General features: G+C 28.1%; 3 protein-coding genes across 6 annotated transcripts; 1 reads left to right on the forward strand and 2 right to left on the reverse strand.

Annotated features, from left to right (window-relative positions):
* Window positions 1-5,629: 5,629 nt before the first annotated feature.
* On the reverse strand, window positions 5,630-8,754 carry Gga (ADP-ribosylation factor-binding protein Gga). The gene is made up of 6 exons (XM_047063859.2): window positions 8,498-8,754; window positions 8,306-8,405; window positions 7,884-8,210; window positions 7,662-7,820; window positions 6,467-7,594; window positions 5,630-6,377 (listed from the first exon to the last, which is right to left on the reverse strand). Coding segments are annotated over exons 1-6 (2,136 nt in total). The 5' UTR covers window positions 8,500-8,754; the 3' UTR covers window positions 5,630-5,957.
* mRpS25 (mitochondrial ribosomal protein S25) lies at window positions 6,018-9,673 on the forward strand. Its single transcript, XM_047063906.2, has 2 exons — window positions 6,018-6,039; window positions 8,797-9,673. The coding sequence occupies exon 2, from the start codon at window positions 8,864-8,866 to the stop codon at window positions 9,518-9,520; it is 657 nt and encodes a 218-aa protein (XP_046919862.1). The 5' UTR covers window positions 6,018-6,039; window positions 8,797-8,863; the 3' UTR covers window positions 9,521-9,673.
* Window positions 9,605-21,466, reverse strand: LOC124499889 (beta-1,4-N-acetylgalactosaminyltransferase bre-4). Of its 4 annotated transcripts, none has more exons than XM_075731571.1 (8): window positions 20,228-21,466; window positions 12,413-12,727; window positions 11,395-12,359; window positions 11,092-11,324; window positions 10,840-11,027; window positions 10,571-10,684; window positions 10,401-10,505; window positions 9,605-10,310 (listed from the first exon to the last, which is right to left on the reverse strand). In XM_075731571.1, exons 3-8 carry the CDS (start codon window positions 12,143-12,145, stop codon window positions 10,145-10,147), a joined length of 1,557 nt encoding a protein of 518 aa, XP_075587686.1. In that variant the 5' UTR covers window positions 12,146-12,359; window positions 12,413-12,727; window positions 20,228-21,466; the 3' UTR covers window positions 9,605-10,144. The 4 variants fall into 4 exon arrangements, with proteins under 4 accessions (XP_075587686.1, XP_075587689.1, XP_075587687.1 ...); XM_075731574.1 differs by lacking the exon at window positions 20,228-21,466 and adding an exon at window positions 13,658-14,205 and having other exon boundaries at window positions 11,395-12,319; window positions 12,413-12,799; XM_075731572.1 differs by lacking the exon at window positions 20,228-21,466 and adding an exon at window positions 13,658-13,760.
* Between the last annotated feature and the right edge of the window lie 1,155 nt (window positions 21,467-22,621).

The raw sequence follows: 22,621 nt of genomic DNA on the forward strand, positions 1-22,621 counted from the left end.
TGGATAAACAAAAGAAAAATTATTGGAATTAATTTAACACAACATTTACAATCATCATTCATCAATGATGATGAATAAATATAAAGAGAAAAGAAAATCTACCTTGCCAAATCGGGTGGTGGATTTTTGTTTTGTTTTTGTTTTGCTTTTCAAAAAACAACATATACAATTCACATTCAAGTTGAAATGGATTTCAAACACACACACACACAGTGATAATGATGGAAAGAGAGCATAAAGCATAGATATGACCGATACGGTGTGATATATGCCATATAGCGCATGAAAAAGAAAAATTTAATGAAATTTAAACTTTGATTTTTTTTCTCAAATTGATTTGATTCGATTCGATTCGATTCGATTCGATTCAATTCGAATTGAATCAAATTGAAAAATGTGACGAATAATTCATCCAGTTTGTTCATTGAATCGATTTTTTTTTCGCTTCAAATCAAATGAAAACAAAGCAAAATAAAAAATAAAAAAAAAATAACCAGGTGTAATCATGATTGATTGAATGAATGGATGAATGGACAAACAAATGAACTCATTATTATTATTATTATTATTATCATGTGAAAAACAAAATTAAATTAGATTTTTTTTTATTTTGTTGGCCATTAAATGAAAGAACAGAAAAAAAACATCAAATTCAATCAAATTAATCAATTTTTTTTGATCAATATTCGATATTATATTGATTTCAGCAAAAAAAAAAAAAAAAAAAGAAAAAAGAAAATCCAAAACAATAACATTATTAATCAAATAAATCTAATCTTCCGGAATACAAGAATGGATAAAACTTTGTCAAAGAAAAAATAATCTTGTGGCTGTTGTTGTTGTTATTATCATCATCATCATCATCATCATCATTATCGTTATTGATGTTCGATTAGGATGTAAAGTCTATGTCTGTGTGTGTTTTTTCGATTGATCACAATTTTTCTTTTTTGTCCAGTGATCATCATCATCATCATCATCATCGGTAATCATGGATAGAAATGATTATTTATTTTTTGATCTCTCTCGGTTTCAGAGAGATCGATTATCGATTGATTGAACAATCGATTTTTTTTTCTTTTGAAATTGTTAATGTTTTTTTTTTATCTTCCTCATTGATTTGTTTTTTTTTGTTTTGATTTACATTGCTATTAATTTAATCTAGATATATTTATATATCTATGCTGTCTATGTGGATTCATTCGATTAATCAATGGATCAATCAATTTTTTTTTCTTCTTTCGATATATTTGATGATGATCACTATAAAAATATGGACGAAAAAAGAAAAAAAATTACTAAAAATCCAGCACTTTTTTTCCATTTGGATTTTTTTTCCATATCTTGGGTTTTATCGTCTGATGAACAAAACAAAACTATAACCAATTTCAACGACAACATCATCATTATAAAAAAGATGGGAAAAAAAAACTAACGAGATCAAACAAACATAAATGGCCTCTACATTTGATGGATCTTGATATTTTTTTTTTCGATTTATTCAAGCACAAAAAAAACTTATCTCATCATCATCATCATCATCATCATCATCATTGATGAGATAATATCAGGGTTAATTAAAGATGGAACAAAATGCCGTTTGGGGTTATATAATTTTTTTTTCATATTTTTTGATTTTTATCTCTCTCAGTTTTTCTCTCTTTGTTTGTTTTCATTATTATTATTCACTCATAGACAACAACAACATCTATTATCGATTTTTATTTTTAGTAGATCTTTATTTTTGAAACAAACAAACAAACAAACAAACAAAAAATCAAACCTTTTTGAAGAGAAAGTTGTTATTATTATTGGTTGTTTTTTCATTATTTTGTTGTTGTTTAGTTTTCATTTTATTTGGATTATTATTATGATTTTGATATAAATTATTATTATTATCATTGCCATTTTGATCACCATCTCCATCTCTATCATCATCATCATCATGATCATTATGATTGATTGATATTTTTTGATTTTTACCAAATATAGTTGCCAACATTATTGTTGAATTTGTTGTTGTTGTTGTTGATGATGATGATGATGTTTTGGATGCACCACGAATGGTACCATTTGATGCCAATATTTTTCCATTCTTTGTACTAGTCAATATATGATAAAATGATTTTGATCTTGGCAATGGTACTGGTAAACGAATACCATTTGGTTTTACAGTTTGTTTATCATTTCCATTTGTAAGTGTTTCATTTTCAAATATTTTCTGCTGCTGTTGTTGCTGCTGATTAGTAGGATAATTATTGCTGTCATTGCTGTTTTGATTATAATCATCATATTGATAATTAAAACGGTCATTTTGATGTTGATGATGCAAATGATGTGATTGATGATTAACATTTGGATTTTTTCTTTGACCATTATAACATGATAACATAAATGATGATGATGCGGATATTTTAGTTGGGCCAAATAATTTTGCTGAATTCAATATATTGGATGGATGGCCATTGATTTTAACAACAGGTGGTGATGACGATGATGTTGATGATGATGATGATGATGATGGCGGCGGTGGTGGTGATAACGATGGTCGATCATAACTTGATGTTGATGACAATAATGAAGATGGTGATGATAATGTTGATGAAGAAGAAGAAGATGATGGTGATGGATCAGAAACATTGTGACAATTTTTACCACCATTATTTTTATCAATATTTTCATTATTTACATATGTAATTGAACGATTAGAATTTAGATTTTGATTAAATAATGCTGCTGCTGCTGCTGATGATGATGATGATGATGTTGTATATGGATTAATTAATTCAAATGATGAAATTGTATGTGCACCATCATCATCACAATCATCATAATCATCATCATCATCAACAGTTTGATTCATCATACTATCATCATCATCATCCGAATCTTGAATGATTATGGATGCATTTTTACAATTTTGTATTTTAGTCAATATAAATTGCCGTTTTTGTTGCCTTTGTTGATGATGAAATTCATTCAATGTTGGCCATATATATTGTTTTTGGCCATTATTTGTATCATTATCATCATCATCATTATTAATAAATGATGATGCTGTAGATATTGTTTTTGCTGTTGCTGCTGCTGCTGCTGTTGTTGTTGTTGTTGTGGCAGAAATGGTTGAATCATTCATCATTAATGATTGATATCTATGACGTTCTTCATTATTTTTGGATAAAGAATTTTTTTTCATACCATTATTATTCATATGGCCAATATTTTTGATATTTGAAACACTTCCGCAACCACCGCAACCACCACCACCACCACTACCACCACTACCATGATTATTTATGATATGGCTTTGTATTGATTCAATTGATGAACTAGTTGTATTACCCATTGTGTTGTTTATTATTATTACAAATTAGTTTATTGTCTGATTGTTCATGTTTTTGTCGTTGTTGTTGTTGTTGTTGTTTTTACACGATTATCGATCACACATTTTATTGATGAAACAAAATAAAACCAAAACCAAAAAAATGTATCAATTCATGGATTATTTGATGATTAAATGCACGAAATTTTTAAACATATTGAATCTGAATATTGGAAAGAAAAAAATTTTTCAATATTTTTTTTTCCACATGCACAATGCACACACCGTATTTTCTGAAATGTATGATTGCGATATAACAACATGAATGACTTTTAATGATGATGATGATGATGATTGTTGTTTTTTTTTACCGCGGACATGAATTATCTCTCTCTCTCTCCCTTCCTCTATCACTCAATATCTCTATATTTTTCTTCATCATTTTTTTTTCTCTGTTTCTCACTATTTTTTCTTGTTCTCACATTTTCTAACATTAGAAATCTCAATGTTTTTGACTCACTTGAACTCTTTAAAAAATTTTTTTTTTTTTTTTTGTTGATTGTCATGCTCTCCGCTTTTGACGATTGTCTAGATGATTTGACCCGAACGGTCAAATTAAACGAACGAATGAATTGACTCTTATGATGATGATAATGATGATTATTGTTGTTGTTTTCGGTTGTTTTCGGTTGTCCGGACTATAGACCAATTGGTTTTCGGTTTAAAGTTTTTTTTTCTTTTACAAATATAAGAGAAAGAATCTCTAACATGTTAAGATGAAATATAAAAGAAAAGAAAAAGAGAAATCATAAAACCGAGAAGCAAACAAATAAAAACCCTTTGGCGGCAACAAGAAAAAAAAATTGTTGGTTACCATGATCATCGTGATGATGATTATGATGATGATGATGATGATGATAGACAGACACGAATATCGATTGATCTGGATGTGATTATATTACCGGTTATTATTATCATCATTATCGTTATTGTTGTTGTTGCTGTTGCTGTTGCTGTTCGTTGAATGACTTTTGACATTTGATCAAAAAAAAAAATTTTACTTCAATTTCAATCATCCACTTTATCGATCAATCGATAAGTTCAGTAAAAAAACAAAATCTACTCTTTTATTCATACACATTGACCATCTATCATTGTTTATGATTGAATGAATGAACATGATATATGTGATCTTGTATATCTACAAATAGATTGTCATGATAAAGTGGTGAAAAAAAAAATATCTCAGAATAAAGTATTTCATCAAGGTTGATATATATATATATGGATATGATGATTTTATTGAATTGACAATGTATGACAATTGAATATTTTTTTTTCATTTATAAATTTCAAAAATATCCAATGGAAACAATCATGTATACAGAAAAAAAAATATTCAGTGTTTAGAAAAAAAAACAAATAATAATAAAGCGATTTATTCAAGCGATTCAATTCAATTTTTTTTGTATTTGTTTGTTTGTTTACGCTTTATGAATCTGGATCAAACTGTCCAATTTCCTGTGCCATTCATTCATAATGATCTTTAATCTATTCATATGAATATAATGATCAGCTGGATTAGACAATGTTGACAATGTGGTTGTTGAAGTGAATTCATTCGATTTTTCATCCATATCCATAATGAATTGATTTGAATGTTGTACAATTCTATCGATAATGGTGTTGATTTCACCAATTATGTTGGTTAATGATTGACAAATTGTTTGTATATTTTCATCAACATCATCAAAATGATTATTAATAGGATCATCATTGAATAAATCAAACAAAATTTTCAATTGATTATTTATATCATCATTAAGTTTTTCAAATTTCTGATGATCAAAATATGATGATGATTGTGGTAATAAATCTGGTTTTTGAATCAAATTATTCACATTGATATATTTAATGAATTTTTCAACATTTTCAATTGATTTTTTAATTTTTTCAATGATTTTCAGTTGATTTTCATGAAAATCACCATCACCATCATCATGATTGTTTTTGATAATTGATTTGAAAAATTGATTATTATCATTCAATTGTATTCTTAAAAGAATGTTTTGAATTTTCAAATCATTTTTTCGACATTTTCGTTCCAAATATGACAATAAATGATTTAAAAGCAATGGATTTTTAATCAATACTCGTTCCAATTGTGATTGACCAATATCCATTTTAAATTCTGATTTAGCCCATTCGATTATATTTGCAATCACATTGTCATCATTGGATTTCGGTTGATTAAATTTGGACATTTGTTTTTTTTTCTCGTTCTTCGTGATTAATCCAAACACATGGAAAAAAATTCATTTATTAATCAAAATTTTATTTGATGATCAACAACAACGCAAATAAAGCAATAAATGATGATGATGATGATGATAATAATCATTCATCATGGTATTAGTAATGGGCAAACATGTTTGTGTGTGTGTGTGTGTGTGTTTAATATATCAAAGAAAAAAAAATAAACAGGAAACGTCAACAACAAACGTGATAACATTTCATATATAGATATAATTATCAGATATATATTATATATCGATGATGATTTCTTTTTTCAATGTTTTTTTTGCAAGTAAAGACTTTTGTTTTTTTTCATATGTGATTGTGAATAATAAATATATCATGATGATGATGATGATTGACAATTTTGTGACCATACTAATTGTGAAACATGTTCAGAAAATTTTCCATCAATTGAAAATGTAAGTTTAAATTTCAATTTATATTGTATTGATGAGCGTTTTTGTTCTGCTATTAGTTTTGTATGATGACGTTGGTGATAATTATCATGATCATGATCATGATCATCATTGTCATCATTTTCAATATTCATTAACGATGAATTCTGTTGCAAATTTCGTATCGTATCCAATGAATGGTGTTGTTGTTGATTAACAATATCATCATTATCATTATTATAATAACTTTGATCATAAGCGATTAACATTACTTGACTGATAAATGTTTCGGGAAAATCTTGGCCATTTTGTAATCCAGGTAATGTTGATCCAGTTTGATATTGTAGTTTGACTTTCATTCGCTATAAATGAATAGTAGAAGATTTTATGTTAGTTAATAAATAGAATAGATAGGTAAAGTTATGCATTAAATTCATTGACGGATAATTACCTTTGGTACAGCAGCCCAAAAATGAATGTCAGTTATGGTTGATCGATTATAATTGGTGAATGTCAATAGAAAAACCGAAACCTGTTGATGTGGATTGTTGCCAGTGAAATGCAGATTGACTACAAGACCATCATCATTGAATACAAGTAATGGTGGTCGCATCTCTCGACATGGTTGAATGTCTTCATAGCAAATCTGATTAATACTTGCAAGCAATTCAGATAGATCTGTAAATTCCTTATTAGATTGTTGATTCAAAGTGATTGATTTAGTTGAAGCCATTTTGCCATTTTTATGATTAATTTTCTGCTGATCCGTAGATAGATTCTGTCGGCCAAACATATCGGCCAATTGATGAAGATTTGAATTGTCCGATGTTGATGTATGAATATGTAATTTTGTTCTAGTATTGTTCAACGTTGTCGTTGCCATTAAATCACGTAGCATTGATTCTTGTATACTACCATTATCATCCAATGAATAATCAAGATCATCAATGTTTTCAAGAGAAATTCGTTTCGGAGATGTTAATGGTGTTGTATTCAGGTCGAGTAGACGTTCTTCTTCCACTGGATTTGATCGATTATTGTCATTAATATCGTCATATGAATCAGCTGTCGTTTGTAATAGTTTCGGATCGTCCAACAAAATAAAATAACGTTTACAGGAATTGATTGTCGACATTAACATGTCAGATACTTCGATCAATTGTCTTAATTCTTCGTGATCATTTTCGGTGATTTGATTAGAAAATCGATACAATCGAAAACGAATTGTTTCACAATTGCACAATAATTCACGCATAAGCTGCATATCTTCATCGGTCGTTCCTCGATACAAGATTCGTTTGCTTTCACTATCAATCTTTAAATTCGTATTCGATTGTGCAACCATTTCGTTTAATAGATGTGCACAATTACGAGCTGATTCTAATTCGGAGCCAAAATTTGCTTTGAACTGATCACGTGATTCGGCTTTGAGAGCTAAATTTTTTATCATTTGATTGGCCGCTTCCAGATTTTCAGCTCTTCCACTTTCAATTAACGATCGTAATGTTTTTACTGTCTGTTCATCATCGAATATTTCATGTTTAGGTCTTGGTTTTGGCGGTGTTGGTGGTCGATAGTTCTATATATCATATCAGAAATATGAATGAATTGAGTGAAATGAATTTTCTAATTTTAAAATCACTTACCTTCAATACATGAACGGGATCTTCGTGAACTATTTTCTGTACTTTTAACATCTGATATGCTTCAAATATTTTGGGCAATTCTTTAAAATCCATACTCCATTGGAATATCAATTCAATGATACGTTGGCCAACTTTTGCTGATGTTTGATGTGCCAAATACTAACAAATAATTAAATATATTGATATTATGATTTCATTGTTAAACGTACGTAGAATACTCACTTTAGGCGAAACAATTTTGATGATTTCATTGAGAAAACGGAATTTGCCCAATTCATCAGCGATTCTATAGCCACCACGTTTAGCTACTAATTCTAAAACTCGTAAGGAATGTAGTGCTTCACTTTCTTGTGGTGATTGTGCTTTATATGCAAGAAATTTCAATGTCGTATATGGGCCATTTGTTTGTGAATTTGTAACCAAACAAAGCTGATCGATTAGTTCATCTGTTATTCTTGTCAATGGATTCGTACATCGAGCTAAACAGATGTCCAATTCTGTCAATTCTAAATTTGTCGTAACACTGGTCTTTATTGTCGATGATGATTGCTGGATAGAATTTGTTTGCATTTTTATATTCATTTCATCATAATCATCATAATAATTATGATGATGTTGACAATAATTTTAATTCAAAAAATTACCATTGTTATTAACATTGATGATGCTCGAATAATTGTCCGAGGAATCGAACAAAACAAAAAAAACATCATCCGATATCCGAATGCGCAATTGATTCTGGACCTAGGAGAAAGTCATAGGGGACTCAATTAATGGTGAATTGTTTGAATTATATAGCTGTTCCATATCATCATCATCATTTAATTTATTATTACATGATCCAAAATTTGAGTCGTCGCAATCGTCATCGACATCATAATCCATCATAAAATGATGATAATAGATTTAAATAAATTTCACAAGACAATAAAATTTGCAAAAGAAAAAAACGTTTAAAATTAATTAAAACTTCAAGATCAAAATAAATGAATTTTTTGGCAACAGAATTTGAGTTGAAAACAATTTTTTTTTTTTATTGTCGAATCCATAAAATAGCAATGCTACGACTATTTTGAAAAGACTTGTCGGCATAGGTGTTTTTAGACTTTTTATTTTCGCACTGTTCTTTATACAGCTGTTTACACGTGTTTTCGATCTGGTTTTTTTTTTGGAATAAAACCGAAAAATAAATTCTCGTAATCATGGGATTTCTATTTGGACCAGCTCCTATCCGGCGTACGATTCCATATCTTCAAAGTGGTAAACTTATCCTGAAAAATCGGGTCAAGATAATGGAAGTTCATTACAATATGTATTGGAAACGATATCGTCAAGATAAAAGTCATCTTTTGTATCCTCAACACGATGCTCATATTGGCTTACGAGAATTCTATTTTTGGCACATTCCACAGATCCAATACATGAATCCTAATGTACAGATTGTTCGATTTTTGGAAATGACACCAAATCCATTTATTCGTTTCTGGCTACAAGATGGTAAAGATATCCTATTTGATTGTGATTCACAATCTAAAGAAGAAATCATGCAACGATTGGTCCGTACATTGGGTAAAACCGAAGAACAAATAACATTTGAAGCAAGTATTAATGTTAAACAAGTGAGCGAAGAAAATGATGCTATTTTCGGTGTTAATCGTAAACGATTCTGTATGTGTGAAGTACCCGGGCAATGTCCATGTCCATCGGTTATTAAATTGCCAAAAAATCTACGTGGAAAATTTACCAAATTTTTTACCGATGATCTTATTAAACAAGAAAAAGAAATTGTTGAAGATGGAAAAGAATTTGAAGATTATCGTCCACCAGAAATTGCTAGACAACGATTTTTTAGATCATAAAAATCATTCACCATTCATTCTTATATATTTAAACCAATCTGGTCAATATATATCATTGATTCATGTAAACATACACACACACGCATATATATATAAATGATGATGTTTTATTGTTATTTTAATAAAATAAAAATCATTATATCAATAAATAAACATTTTTTTAATTCGAATGAATTTTTGTCCATTTGATTGTTCAGTATACAGAATATTCTGTGCGCGCCCGTGTGTGTGTGTGTATGTATGAGTGTGGGTTTGTTTGTTTGTGTATTTGATGGTGAAAATAAAAAAAAATATGGCAACAGAGAGTTTCAAAATGTTATAATAGTAGTAGATCAGATAAATTAGAATAAATATTTGAACATTGAAAATGATTCAATCAACAGGCTAATGAAAGAATTCTGGTTTTTGTTGTTGTTTTTTTTTTAGTTTTTTTTCAGTTTTATAATCGCATTCCAAAATATATTCAATTTGTAATTCAATATGAAAACAATGTCATTATCAGGTGAATGTAGAAAAAATTTTTGTATTTGATGATCACAATGTATATGTACAACAGGTGTAACAAAAAAAAAAAATGAATGAATGAATTATTGATAAACCGGTACCACAGTAGTAAAATCAAAATCATCCTGAAGAATGTTTTTTATTATGATTATCATCAATTGGTGCATACAATTCAACAGAAATCCATGTATATAATTTTTTAAATACTAAATCCACAATATCATAATGGATATTGTTAATGCCATCGGTTTTAAAACGTCTCCAGCCATTATATAATTTTTTAAATCTTTTCTCAATAACAAAAAAAAAATAGAAAAGAGATCAATATTCAAATGCAAATTAATATGTAATAATAATAAACCTAGTCACAACATACCTTTCAGCGTTTGGTGATGTATTTTTATGTTTTAACATTTTATATCTTGCAATATCATTTGAATAACGGCTAATTTTATAACCATAATGACGTATACGATTTGACCTAATCATGGAAAATTGAAAATGGCAAATCAACAAAAAAAAAACAATATACAATAAACAATTTACATATCATCATCTTCACCACCCCAGCCCCAGAATTCATTGGAAAATCCATTAATTTTGATAAATTGTTCTTTATTCAATGCGCTGACACCACCGAATATATCTTTATAAGGTAATCTTTTTTTGTTTTTTTTTTTTTGATTGATCGATGAATGAATGAATGAATGAAATGTAAAGGGAAAAAAATCAAAATTAATCCATTAATCCATTAATATATTCAAAAAAAACAACATCAAAAAAATGTGAACGGATTTGTTTTTTATCTGTTTTACCTATAACGAAATTTATCAATAGCAACAGACATATGTCTAGGCTGTTCCGGACAAGTATAAAGATTACGATCATCTTCAGGAATTAGGTCAACATCATGAAATATAAAACAATCATATGGATATTGTTTTGATGCTTCCAAAAATCCTACGTTCATTAATTTAGCTCGATTGAATGATTTGTTTCCCAGCTAATTAAAAGATGATGATGATTATTCACATTATTTTCATGTATATAAATGGATGAAAACAAACCTGTTCAACAATATAAACGCCATAATCGATATTTTGTCGCATGAGCATTGGATGAATATTGAGCAAAAATGTTCGTAAATGAAATTCACGATCACGATATGGAACAATGATTGCGACACGGCTATTACTATGACATTGTTTAGGTCTAAATCGGCCACCAATTTCTACTTGTGGAAACATTGTCTCAAGCTCTTCCATTGGTGGTGGATTGATTAACACTTTTAATCGGCCAACTATTATATATCAATTCAAATAAATTAAAATTTCAATTAACATATTATCATCATCATCAACGATACTGACCTAGATTTGGTGGAACCAACGGACAATTAGGCAATGTACTTGAATTGATCAATGTAATTGAATTGATGATAATTTTATCATTAATATTCGATGATGATAAACTGGATTGTTGTTTTTGTTGCATAATGATGGAATTCATTTTTTGACTATCAATGCTACCGGTTTGATTGTCTGTTGTTGATGATGATGTATTTATTTTCATTTTTGAAGCAAATAAATCATCATTGATGATTGTATGAATTTCAAATGTCTCAGATGATGATGATGATGATGATGATGATGATTGTGATTGTGATTGATTATTATTGGAGTTGTCGTTATTAATTTGTCCACGATAATGATAATAATTTGTAGGCATATAATTGAATGGACCAGATTTAAATTGTATCACAAATAATATTACAAATAATAGGAACAATAAAAAACGTATTGACCTGATATATTTGAATAATAAAATTAGACTAGCACTTTTGGAATGTAACATTGTAATTGTTTCATTATTATTTTTATGTTGATCTTCATCATTATTATCATCATGATCATCATCATCATTACGATGTTTGTAATTGATAACAATATCATCATCTTCTTCATCAATCACTATTAATTGTCCATTATTATTATTATTATTATTGATGATTGAATTAGAATCATTGTTGGTGATAATTGTATGGATGGAATTTCGATCAACAACATTTACTGTTACCGGTACACGATGATAACGATATGGTCGACTAAATGATTTTTTCATTTCGAATTTTTTTTTTATTTTTTATTGTCGCTATTTATTTGATAATCATCGAAAATGATGGTGAAAAAAAAAATTCAAATCTCGATATTATCACATTGTGTTGTTGTTGTCGATTTGATAAATGACACAAGGCAACCAACCAATCAGCCAGCCAATCAATCAATCAATCAATCACTTTAGTTATGTGATGACGATATAAAATAAAATAAAAAATCTCCATAGAGAATCAAGTTTTAGATTAACTTTAATCAATTGATTAATACTTACAATAATCATTATGTTTAGGCACAACAACAAAAAAAATCAACAGTTTTAATTATCATTAAAAAAATTTAATATATATTGATTTGATATATAATTTTAAACAATCAACGTGTTGATGATAACGATGGTGATTGCATCGTTTTTTTTTCTTAAAGTCAAAAAAAAACAGGCCAATCGATTTGTTGCAATGATGATGGTGAAATTTGAAGAGAGAAAAAAAAATTCTTTATTTCAATAAATGATGATGATTTTGATCAAAAATTTTTTGTTTCAAAAATTTGGACATTTTCATTTTACGTCCAATTGATGACACGTTATCTGTGTGTGTGTGTGTGTGTGTGTGTGTGTGTATGTGTGTGGGTGGGTGTTTGGGAGGAAAAAAAAATACAACTTTTAATTGGAATTTTAAAATTTGATGAATATCAACACATGCACGCACGCACACACGGATATCAATATTTCCACTTAAACAAATGATAATAATGATGGAATGATAATGATAATAAAAACTAAATATGAAAAAATTGATTTTCTACAAAACGAAATAAAAAACAGAAACAGAAAAAAGCAACAACAAAAAAAAAGACATAAAACAACGCAAAGATGGCCAATGAAATAAATATAAATATAAATGAATGAATGAATGGCTAATATATATTAACATATATAAATCCATTCATCGTAAACAAACTGAATGAAACAAAACAAAACAAAAATCATCATCATCATTCAAATGATAAAACACAAAAACAAAAACAACAAAAACAACGACGACGACAACGACGGAAAAAAATTTGCTTACAAAAAAAAAAAAAAAAAAACACCCACCCATACTTGAAATGAAAAAAAACAAACAAACAAAAAAAAAAATCACTGCCAGATTATCATTTTAACGCCAACAACAACATGATCACCATCATCATCATCATGAAGATGAAAACAATAAAAATGGTAATCATGGTCAGAAGAATGAAGAAGTAAAAAAAAAAAGAAAAAACCTCATAAATGAATGAATGAATGAATGAACAATTCGTACAACAAAATATATACAAGGCTACTAATAATAATAAAACAATATAATAAGTAAAAACTTTTTTTTCTTCATTTCATCCAGTAAACATGCAATGGTTTAAATGATTTAGCCGTGGATATATACACACACACAAAAAAACATCTTCATTGCACCAAATTCGGATAAAAAACACGAAAGAAAATTGAAAATGATGATAAATTTAAGCATCAACCTACGGGTTTTTTTTTTGTTCATACACACACACGCAAAGACAATGACCAATCTGATTGAAGAAAGAGAAAAAAAAATTTTTTTTTTCTTTTATCATTGCCAAAAACACCCACCAACCAATTTTTTTTTTATTTCAATGTTTTTCCACCATGTTTTTTGTGTGTGTGTGTGTGTGTTGAAATGAAAGATTAATGAATAACAGCAGCAACAACAACAAAAAAAAAATCTGGAAGGGCAGAGTTCAAAATCAAAATTCAATCAGATCGATATTTATGTATGTTTATTATGGTGGTAGCAGCAGCAGCAAAAAAAATGATAAATGATTAAAAAATAAATAAAAAAAAAACAGGTCGTACACAAGTGAGCAAACAAACAAACAAAAAAACGATTAAAGAGTCAAGAGGATGAAGAAAACAAAAAAATTTCTTTCTCTAAGATTCTAAAATTGTGAGAAAAAAAAACATAACAAGGTAGACAACAAAAAACATTCGATCGAAACCAATGATTCTAATCTATCCATAGATAACAACAACAACAACAACAGCATCAATTGATGATGATTGTAATGATGATCATCACTTTATAATACCCAGTAATAATAAGTAGTCTGCTTGTCAAGAAAAAAAAATAGCATCACTACTCACAATATGATCGATATTTTTCCAATCATCATCATCATCATTATCTTGTCTATCATGATGATGATGATGATGATGATAATGGAATGACCAATCTTATTTTTGGTTATAAAATAAAATATATAAATGATGATGTTGATGATCTATTTTTTTTTCTTTGAGAAAAAAAAATATCAATACATTTCATCATCATCATCATCATCATTGAACACATAGGTCAAACTCTTCTTTCTTTTTTTCTTTCTTTTATAATTGCATTTTAGCCAAAGAATGAAAAACGATGAAATTCATTCTCATTTTTCCTCGCACCTCACCACCATCAAAACTAAAAATCTTTAAAACGAATTTTTTTTTCTTCTTTTGAACATCGATGAATGATGATGATGATGATGATAATAATAATATGGTACTATATCGATGATGATTATTGTTATTTTTTTCAAATAAAAACTCAAATGATTGACTCGTTCGATGATGATGACAAACAATAATCATTTTTTTCTCATCTTTATATAAAATTTTTATACTTTGCAAGTATTTTCTTTTTATTTTCTCGCTAGAAAGAAATTCAAAATCGATTGTTCAATCGATTTTGATTGACTTTGTGTGTGTGTATTGTATCCAATTTTTTTTGTTTGTTTGTTATATTTCGATTCAATCGATCATTGATATGAATGAGAAAATAAAATGAATGAATGAATGAATGGATGAATTTTTTTTTCTTCACATGAAAAATTCTTTTTGCACATATTTCGTCGATAATGATGACAATAATGTCAATCTAAACAGGGGGGAAAAAAATAACTTTTCAATTCAGGATGGCAATCGATATTTTTTTTTTTTGTTCTTTTTTCTCACAATCACTGTGTGTGTGTGTGTCGAAATAGTCATCATTATTGGAGAATTATAACGATTCTTTTTTATTATATTTTTCAGGATTAGAATTGAAAACACCTGTAAACATCCGATCTGATTTATCATGTAATTTCAATGATTAATGAATATAAAAAGATTGTAATGTTTATTGTCCTTATACAACAACAACAACAACAACAACGACAATAACAACAATGACAACAGGAAAAGACCTGATCAATAAATCAATCAATCATTCAAATTTGATGACCTCGATTTGTTGTTGATGTTGTTGTTGTTGTCGGTGGTAAATAATACAAATAATTTTCATATACATACAAATATGATGAATATGTTTCAAATGATTATTTGACACCAGATTTGAATATGTTAATCATATATTGATCCAAAAAACAATCATCTATCACGGCCTTATTACACAAGGTAAACAACAACAACAACCACACCGAAAAAAAGAACATGGTGCAAAAAAACGCAATTATAGTTTTTGGGTGCAAAAAAAAAACAATATCGATTATTTTTTGCACAAACAACAACACAGATCTATTAGTGCAAATCGATACATAATAATGATTGTCATATGAATACAACAAAACAAAACAAAACAAAAAACAAAAAACAAATTATCAACTTATTATCTCTAGTGAAGAGAAGAAAAAAATTCCAGAATAAAATTCCGTAATTTTATTCCATACATACACCACCGCCTACAATGAATAATTCACAATCACACAAAAAAAATCAGCATAGATTGAAAAGATTAAACATCAGCAAAAAAAAAGTCAAGAATGGTTGAATGGAAAAAAAACAACAACAAAAAAAACCACAAACTCAAAACACGAATATGAACAAGAATATGAAAACAAAAGAAAAAGTAGAACCAGTAGAGAATGTGGAAAACATTGAATTTTTCGTGCAAAACAAAACAAAAAAAAATCATTTTCAACACACACACACACACCAACAAACAAACAAACAATGAAAATGAAACTAAGAAATTGTACAATTTGAACCTGGTAAATGTAATATTTTTCATTCTCATTTTTTTTATTATTTGTTTTTTTTCTGTTTTGTGTTTTGATTCTCATGTTTTTTTTATCTATTTTTTTGGTGCTTCATTCGTATTTGTTTTTTTGTTCTGTTCTGTTTTTTTTTGTTGTTTGATTTTCGTTACCGTGGTCGTTCCATAAAATGTGTTAGATTCTTACCGGGAGTATAATATATATATGTAACTATGTGTATGTGTGTTTGCTGGTTTTACCGCTTTCCGTAGATACATATGGCCAAAAACAACAACATAATTTGGATTTTATCGTTTCGTTTTAGTTTTGGGTGATATGAAAAAAAACGAAACGACCTGACGTTTACGTTGGTGAAAAAAAAAAAATAAAATAAAAACAAAACAAAAAAAAAAGAAAATTTTTAGACTTTTTGATTGCATTTGATATTTGATTCTGGAAACACTTACGAATCATACACATTCACATACATCAAACCAACCAACCAACCAAAGAACCAACCAACCACCCACGAAATAAAAAAAAAACATAATCATCTAAATGAGATTTTTCTCGCTGTATATTTTCTTTCTTTCTTACGTTTTTTTTTTGTTTTGTTTTGTTTCATCTTTGATGTTGTTGTTGTTGTTATTGTTGTTGTTGTTGTTGTTAAAAAAAATGAATCTGAAACAATTTTTTTTTCAAATACATTTTTCTGGTTCTTTGACTTTCTTTCTGAATTTTTTTTTGTTGTTGTTGTTGCTGATTATGTAGTTGTCGTTGTTGTTGTTTTTGTTTTTTTTTCTGGATTTACTATTTATGTGATTTCAGAAACACCAGAAATTGAAAATACCTTGAGGAAAATGGAAAAAAAAAATTTTTATGGAAATTTTCGCCATAACCATCTGGAGTATAATAATAATATAAGTCAATATCACCTATTCAATATATTGAATTACTGGAACAACGACAACAACTGCCACCACTACCTACCACTGCTACTACTATTAAGTACCATGTCAGAACAATAGGAAAAAAAACCATAAACCTTATATAATGATAATGATAATAATAAAATTCAAAACGACCCGGTATTCTAGAATAATCGAGAAAATAAAAAGAATTGTCGTTTTTCCCCAAGTAGATTGGTGTCAATAACCAAAACCCTTTCTAATTCTTGTTACTTGCCTTGTTATTCACACACACATATGCTGTATATATATATTAAATACAGAATATGCAAACAGAAAAAAATGAAATGAAATGAAATGAAATAAAATTCTTTATTTTTCTCTCCATTTTTTTTATGTCGCCATAGTGAAATCAATTATATTATTATATATTATATTATTTTTCATGTCAAACATGCACAATTGTCATTGTAAAAAGAATGGGAGAGAGAGAGAAAGAATTTTTTCCCTTTATACCACTGGGCATTAAAGAAAAAAAAGTTTGGCAACAATTTTATCAGAGAAAAAAAAATTTATACTAACGAACCATCACCAACCACCACCACCACCATATTGAAAACGTACACACACACACACACATAAAAAACAAGGCGTGAACAGCAGAATAGAAGAAAAAAAAAGATAATTTGAACAATTGGCGTCATCATCATCATCATCATGGTAATATTAAAAATTCCTGATAAAAAAAAATTATGTACAGAATTCATATACATGGAAACAATTCAATTCATTTTTTTTTTTTGAATGCTCGAGGCAAACAAGACCATGTTTGTGAGAGAAAAAAAAACAATCTGACTGAAATGAATAAAAGGAATAATGATGATGATGATTGTATGAAATTTTTTTAACTTTAAAACACATGAAAAATGAAAATTTTCCAAACCATTTTCAATCGATAATAATTGTTCTGATCAATATATAATAATTAATTCTTTTGTTTGTCGTTGTTTTTTTTGTGTATCGTTCAAAACAGAACGATATATTTGTCAAATACGAGATAGAGAGAGAGAGAGAGAGAGAAATTGAATTCATTTACATAATTTTTTTTCCGGTTCAGTTGTTGTTTTTGTAGTAGAAAAAAATATTCTTTTTTTTCTGGAATGATAAAATGGAATATAATTAACCTCATTGAATGAGAAAAATATTCTAGAATTGAGAGAGCGAGAGAGAGAGAGAAAAAAAAACATGTAAAAATGACAGGAACATACAAGATTCAAGCTAAACATTGATAACTACAACAACAACAACAACAACAACAACAACAAAACAATTTGAACCATTTCCGATTCATTCAAAATGTGTGTGCATGAATGTAATTTAGGTGTTTTAATATCATCATCATTGAAAATGGGACATTCCATTGTTATTGTATTGTAGTGAATGTTTTTTTTCTTTTTTTGAATAAAAAATTCCACTATCAGTTTTTTTTATATTTCTCATTCTGTTTGTCTGGTTTGGCATTTTTTTGGTTGCACTTTAGAATTAGATCATTATCATCATCATTATTATGACGATAATGATGATGATGATGGCCAAAAAAAAAAAATTAGTTACATCATTTTCAATGGGAAATATTTAATTTTTTTTTTTACCTCGCTCTATATAATAACGATGATCAATAAATAAATTCTTGATGCTTGTAATAATCGACATTATAATGATAATGATGATAATGATAATGATGATGAAAATCGATTATCAACATTTAAACTAGAATAAATTATCGTTTCATTTTCCTTATGAAGAATAAAGAATTCGAGAATTGACCTCAATATATATGGAATTACTAGAAAGCGAAAAAAAAATTTTTTGTTTTTTTTTATATCCAGAATCCAGAATGTTTAATGAATAATTTGAAGCTTTACTGTTGTAAAAAAAAGAATGATGATGATGATGAAAAAAACTTTTGATTCTTCATTTTACAAGTGTTTTGCGTTTTGTTTTTTTGTTTTGTTATTAGTTCACATTCTATCCAATTGTTTATTCACATATATCAAACAATTTTGTATCTTTCTCTATACTGTATATGTTCTCTATTCATTCAACCGTTCAAGCTTATATTCAATTCAAAAATATCTAATATATTAATCAACACGGCTGTCGTCAAATGAACGGGCAAAAAAAAAAAACAGCAACGACAACAACAACAAGTCAGCCATTTATTTATTGCAATGTTAATGACCGAATGCAACTAGCGAATGAATAAAAAAAGGAAAAAAAAGATGGAGCAAAAGCAAAAAAAAAAACAAACCTAAAACCAGCTACACAGCTTGTTTGTTGATGTTCATCATCATTTATAAACAAGCAAAATATAGTAGTTTGTTGTATCTAGCTTATCCACTTTTTTTTATTATACCCAAAATGAAATGAAAAAAAAAATTCATTTCATCCGAATATTACCGAATGTGTGTACCACACACACACAAAAACAAATTTTAGACCAATCTACTATACCAATACATTACGATGTTTGTACATGGTACGAATTTGTTTTTTTGTTTTCCAGTCTATAGGAATTTCAATTTTTTTGAATTATTCATCAAAAAATGAAAGAAAGATTAACACAATTGATTTTGTTTATTCAGAACATTCATCATCATCATCATCATCATCATCATCATCATGATCCATGTCAGTCAATATGTCATCATCATATTTTTTTGTTTTGTTTTCATCATTAAATTTCTGGCCAATAATGATGATGATGATGATCATGATGATGATTGAGACTTGATGACGGACCATGAATAATTGAATGTAAAACAAATTCATGTAAACATGTCATGTGTGTGTGTGTAGAAATATTACCGAAAGAAAATTATCGAACACACACACACACACACAGACACACAGTTGATAAAATAGATCAAACAAACAAACAAACAAAATATTTCACTCAACAATTAATTAATTAATAATTTTGTTGTCATCATCATTAACATTTTTTTGTAAATTAGATTGAAAAAAATGCAAAATATTTTGATAATATGCGTAGTTATTATATATATTCATATTGATGTGATCATCAGCATCATTTTTACAATTTAATTTGTTTATATATATCAAATATATATTTATAAAAAAAAACTTACCCAAAACAAAATTGAAGAAAAAATGTACCCGAAAAAAAAACCAAACACGTACACAAGAATAAATGTTATATATGATAATGAATGGAACAAAAGAATCAATCAGATGAAAAAAAAACAAAAATTTTAATTTTAAATTTGCAAAACAAACACAGACACAGATCACATTAATCATCATATATAATATTGATTGATTGATTGAAAACACACACACAAATATTTATTGAATTTCAATGTATGCGTTTAATTGTGTGTGTGTGTGTGTTGCGTGTGTTTGTATATATACATGAGCAAATTGTTGATCATGTATCAAGAAAACATACAAAACGAATTTTTTTTTTTTTCGTTCAAATTGGATATAAAATTGTTATCATCATCATTCATTCATTCATTCAATGTCGTACCACTTCTTTTTTTTAAAAAAAAATCATCAAGGAATCTTAAACATATAAGATGAATAGTGGCAATGATTATGATGATGATGGTGATGAAGGAAAATGAATCAACAAATTGATGATGCTATGTTTGTTGTTATGAGTGTGTGCTATGTATCTCACCTTTTTTTTTTGTTTTGTTTGATGATTGTGTTTGTGTGTGTGTGTGAAATTTTTTTTTTTCGTTTTCGTTTCTTCATTCATTCATTCATACCACCATCATCATCATCATCATCATCATAGTGGTTGATTTCATTTTTCAAATTGAATTTTCAAATAAAAAAGAAAAAAAAAACAAGACAAAACTTGTTCACGTGTACTGAATGAACAAGAAAATGAATCCAATGATTATGGATCAATGATGGTGATAGTGATGGTGATTGTACTGAAATGTGCTGTGAATGCGTTGGTATGAAGGCGCCAATTTAATCAAACACAACACAATGGTGTTGTGAAAAAAAAAATCATTAGCCAATCATCATCATTTTATATAGATGGATGGTTAACTTCCTCACACACACACAGAGAAAAATTTACACAATAAATTCGTGGATGATATTTATTTCAATTAAATTAAATTGAATTGAATTGAATTAAAAATTGTTTGAGTTGTTAAATGAAAAAAATGTTGTTGTCTGTTGATGTTGATGATGATGATGATGGAAAACAAGATAAATTTTTTTTTGTCTTCCTTTTTTTCTATCTACACGTTTTTTGTTTCGTTTATTCTCCTCCAAACACACACACACATGCATGCATTGACAGAAAATGCAAAAGGAAATGTTTGAAAACGATTGAGAGAGAAACGATATCAAACACTTTACAGGACTAATACTACAACTTATACTAAATAATAATACACACATGACCAGTAAGTAATAGTACACTTTTGAAAAAAGCATTACGGCCTATGGGAGAGAGGGTTTTTTCAAAGCTCCGAAAACCATGTTTTTTGTCGGAATAAAGCGAAAATATTTTACTAGTGCATAGTGAAAGAGTTGCTCTTTGAACAATCTGAGTTTCAACTTCCGGCTACCATTTTCGAGAGTAGAAGTGGGGTGTCAAAGTTTATGTAGGGAAAATTTTCGCCCCTCTCGACTGTAATTCCATCTGGCGGATTAATAAATCCCTGAGGTCGGCAAAAATGTATGGACACCATAATGTGTATTGCAATCATACTTAACATCAATTTAGACAATTTTGCATTTGTTTTGAAAATCTTGTTCCAAGATCTAGAAAAAATTATGGCTTATTTTGTGCCATTTTTACATCGAGAAAATGACAAATTTCCAAACTAACACGACCAGCCCAGAATCGAGAAAACATCAAATCCAACCTAACACGACCAGTTCAGAATCGAGAAAATAACAAGTCCAAACTAACACGACCAGTTCAGAATTCAAAATTGAGAAAATAACAAATCCAAACTAACACAATCAATTCAGAATTCAAAATTCACAATCGAAAAAATATCAAGTCCAAACTAACACGACCAGTTCAGAATCGAGAAAATGACAAATCCAAACTGAATTTGAATTATTATCGACTTTTACAACATTTTTTCGAATCAGATAAAATTTTTTTTGATGATCATTTGTTAATGTTATTCATTGTGTGGAAAATTACAACAACATATTCTGAAAATAAATATTTTCATCTTCAATGGCAGAACATTGGATACATATCGAATTAATTGAATGTAACAAACATTATTCACCAACCAATTCTGGTAACTAATTCCAATAACTAACCATCTGAACTGGTCGTGTTAGGTTGGATTTGATGTTTTCTCGATTCTGAACCGGTCATGCCACGGTGGTAACGTTCTAATAATGTTAATAAATAGATTAGTTTTTTTGTCAATAAATAGATTAGTTTTTTTTATCAAAAAACTTTATTTATGCGAGTACATTTATTGTTGGTAAAAAAAATTTTGTGACTCTTTAAAAACTTTGAAATTTTG

The sequence above is a fragment of the Dermatophagoides farinae genome, chromosome 5 (assembly GCF_024713945.1).
Source record: "Dermatophagoides farinae isolate YC_2012a chromosome 5, ASM2471394v1, whole genome shotgun sequence".
NCBI classification, from domain to species: domain Eukaryota; kingdom Metazoa; phylum Arthropoda; class Arachnida; order Sarcoptiformes; family Pyroglyphidae; genus Dermatophagoides; species Dermatophagoides farinae.

Excerpts from the sequence above, each read along its gene's own strand:
- LOC124499889 (XM_075731571.1), bottom strand. The coding sequence starts at position 12,145 with ATGAAAAAATCATTTAGTCGACCATATCGTTATCATCGTGTACCGGTA. Across the intron at positions 11,028-11,091 it reads GCGTTTATATTGTTGAACAG|CTGGGAAACAAATCATTCAA; the intron begins GTTTGTTTTCAT and ends TCTTTTAATTAG. Across the intron at positions 10,311-10,400 it reads ACATCACCAAACGCTGAAAG|ATTTAAAAAATTATATAATG; the intron begins GTATGTTGTGAC and ends TATTGAGAAAAG.
- Gga (XM_047063859.2), bottom strand. Across the intron at positions 7,595-7,661 it reads ATCCCGTTCATGTATTGAAG|AACTATCGACCACCAACACC; the intron begins GTAAGTGATTTT and ends TATGATATATAG. Across the intron at positions 6,378-6,466 it reads TTTGGGCTGCTGTACCAAAG|CGAATGAAAGTCAAACTACA; the intron begins GTAATTATCCGT and ends ATTCATTTATAG.
- mRpS25 (XM_047063906.2), top strand. The coding sequence starts at position 8,864 with ATGGGATTTCTATTTGGACCAGCTCCTATCCGGCGTACGATTCCATAT.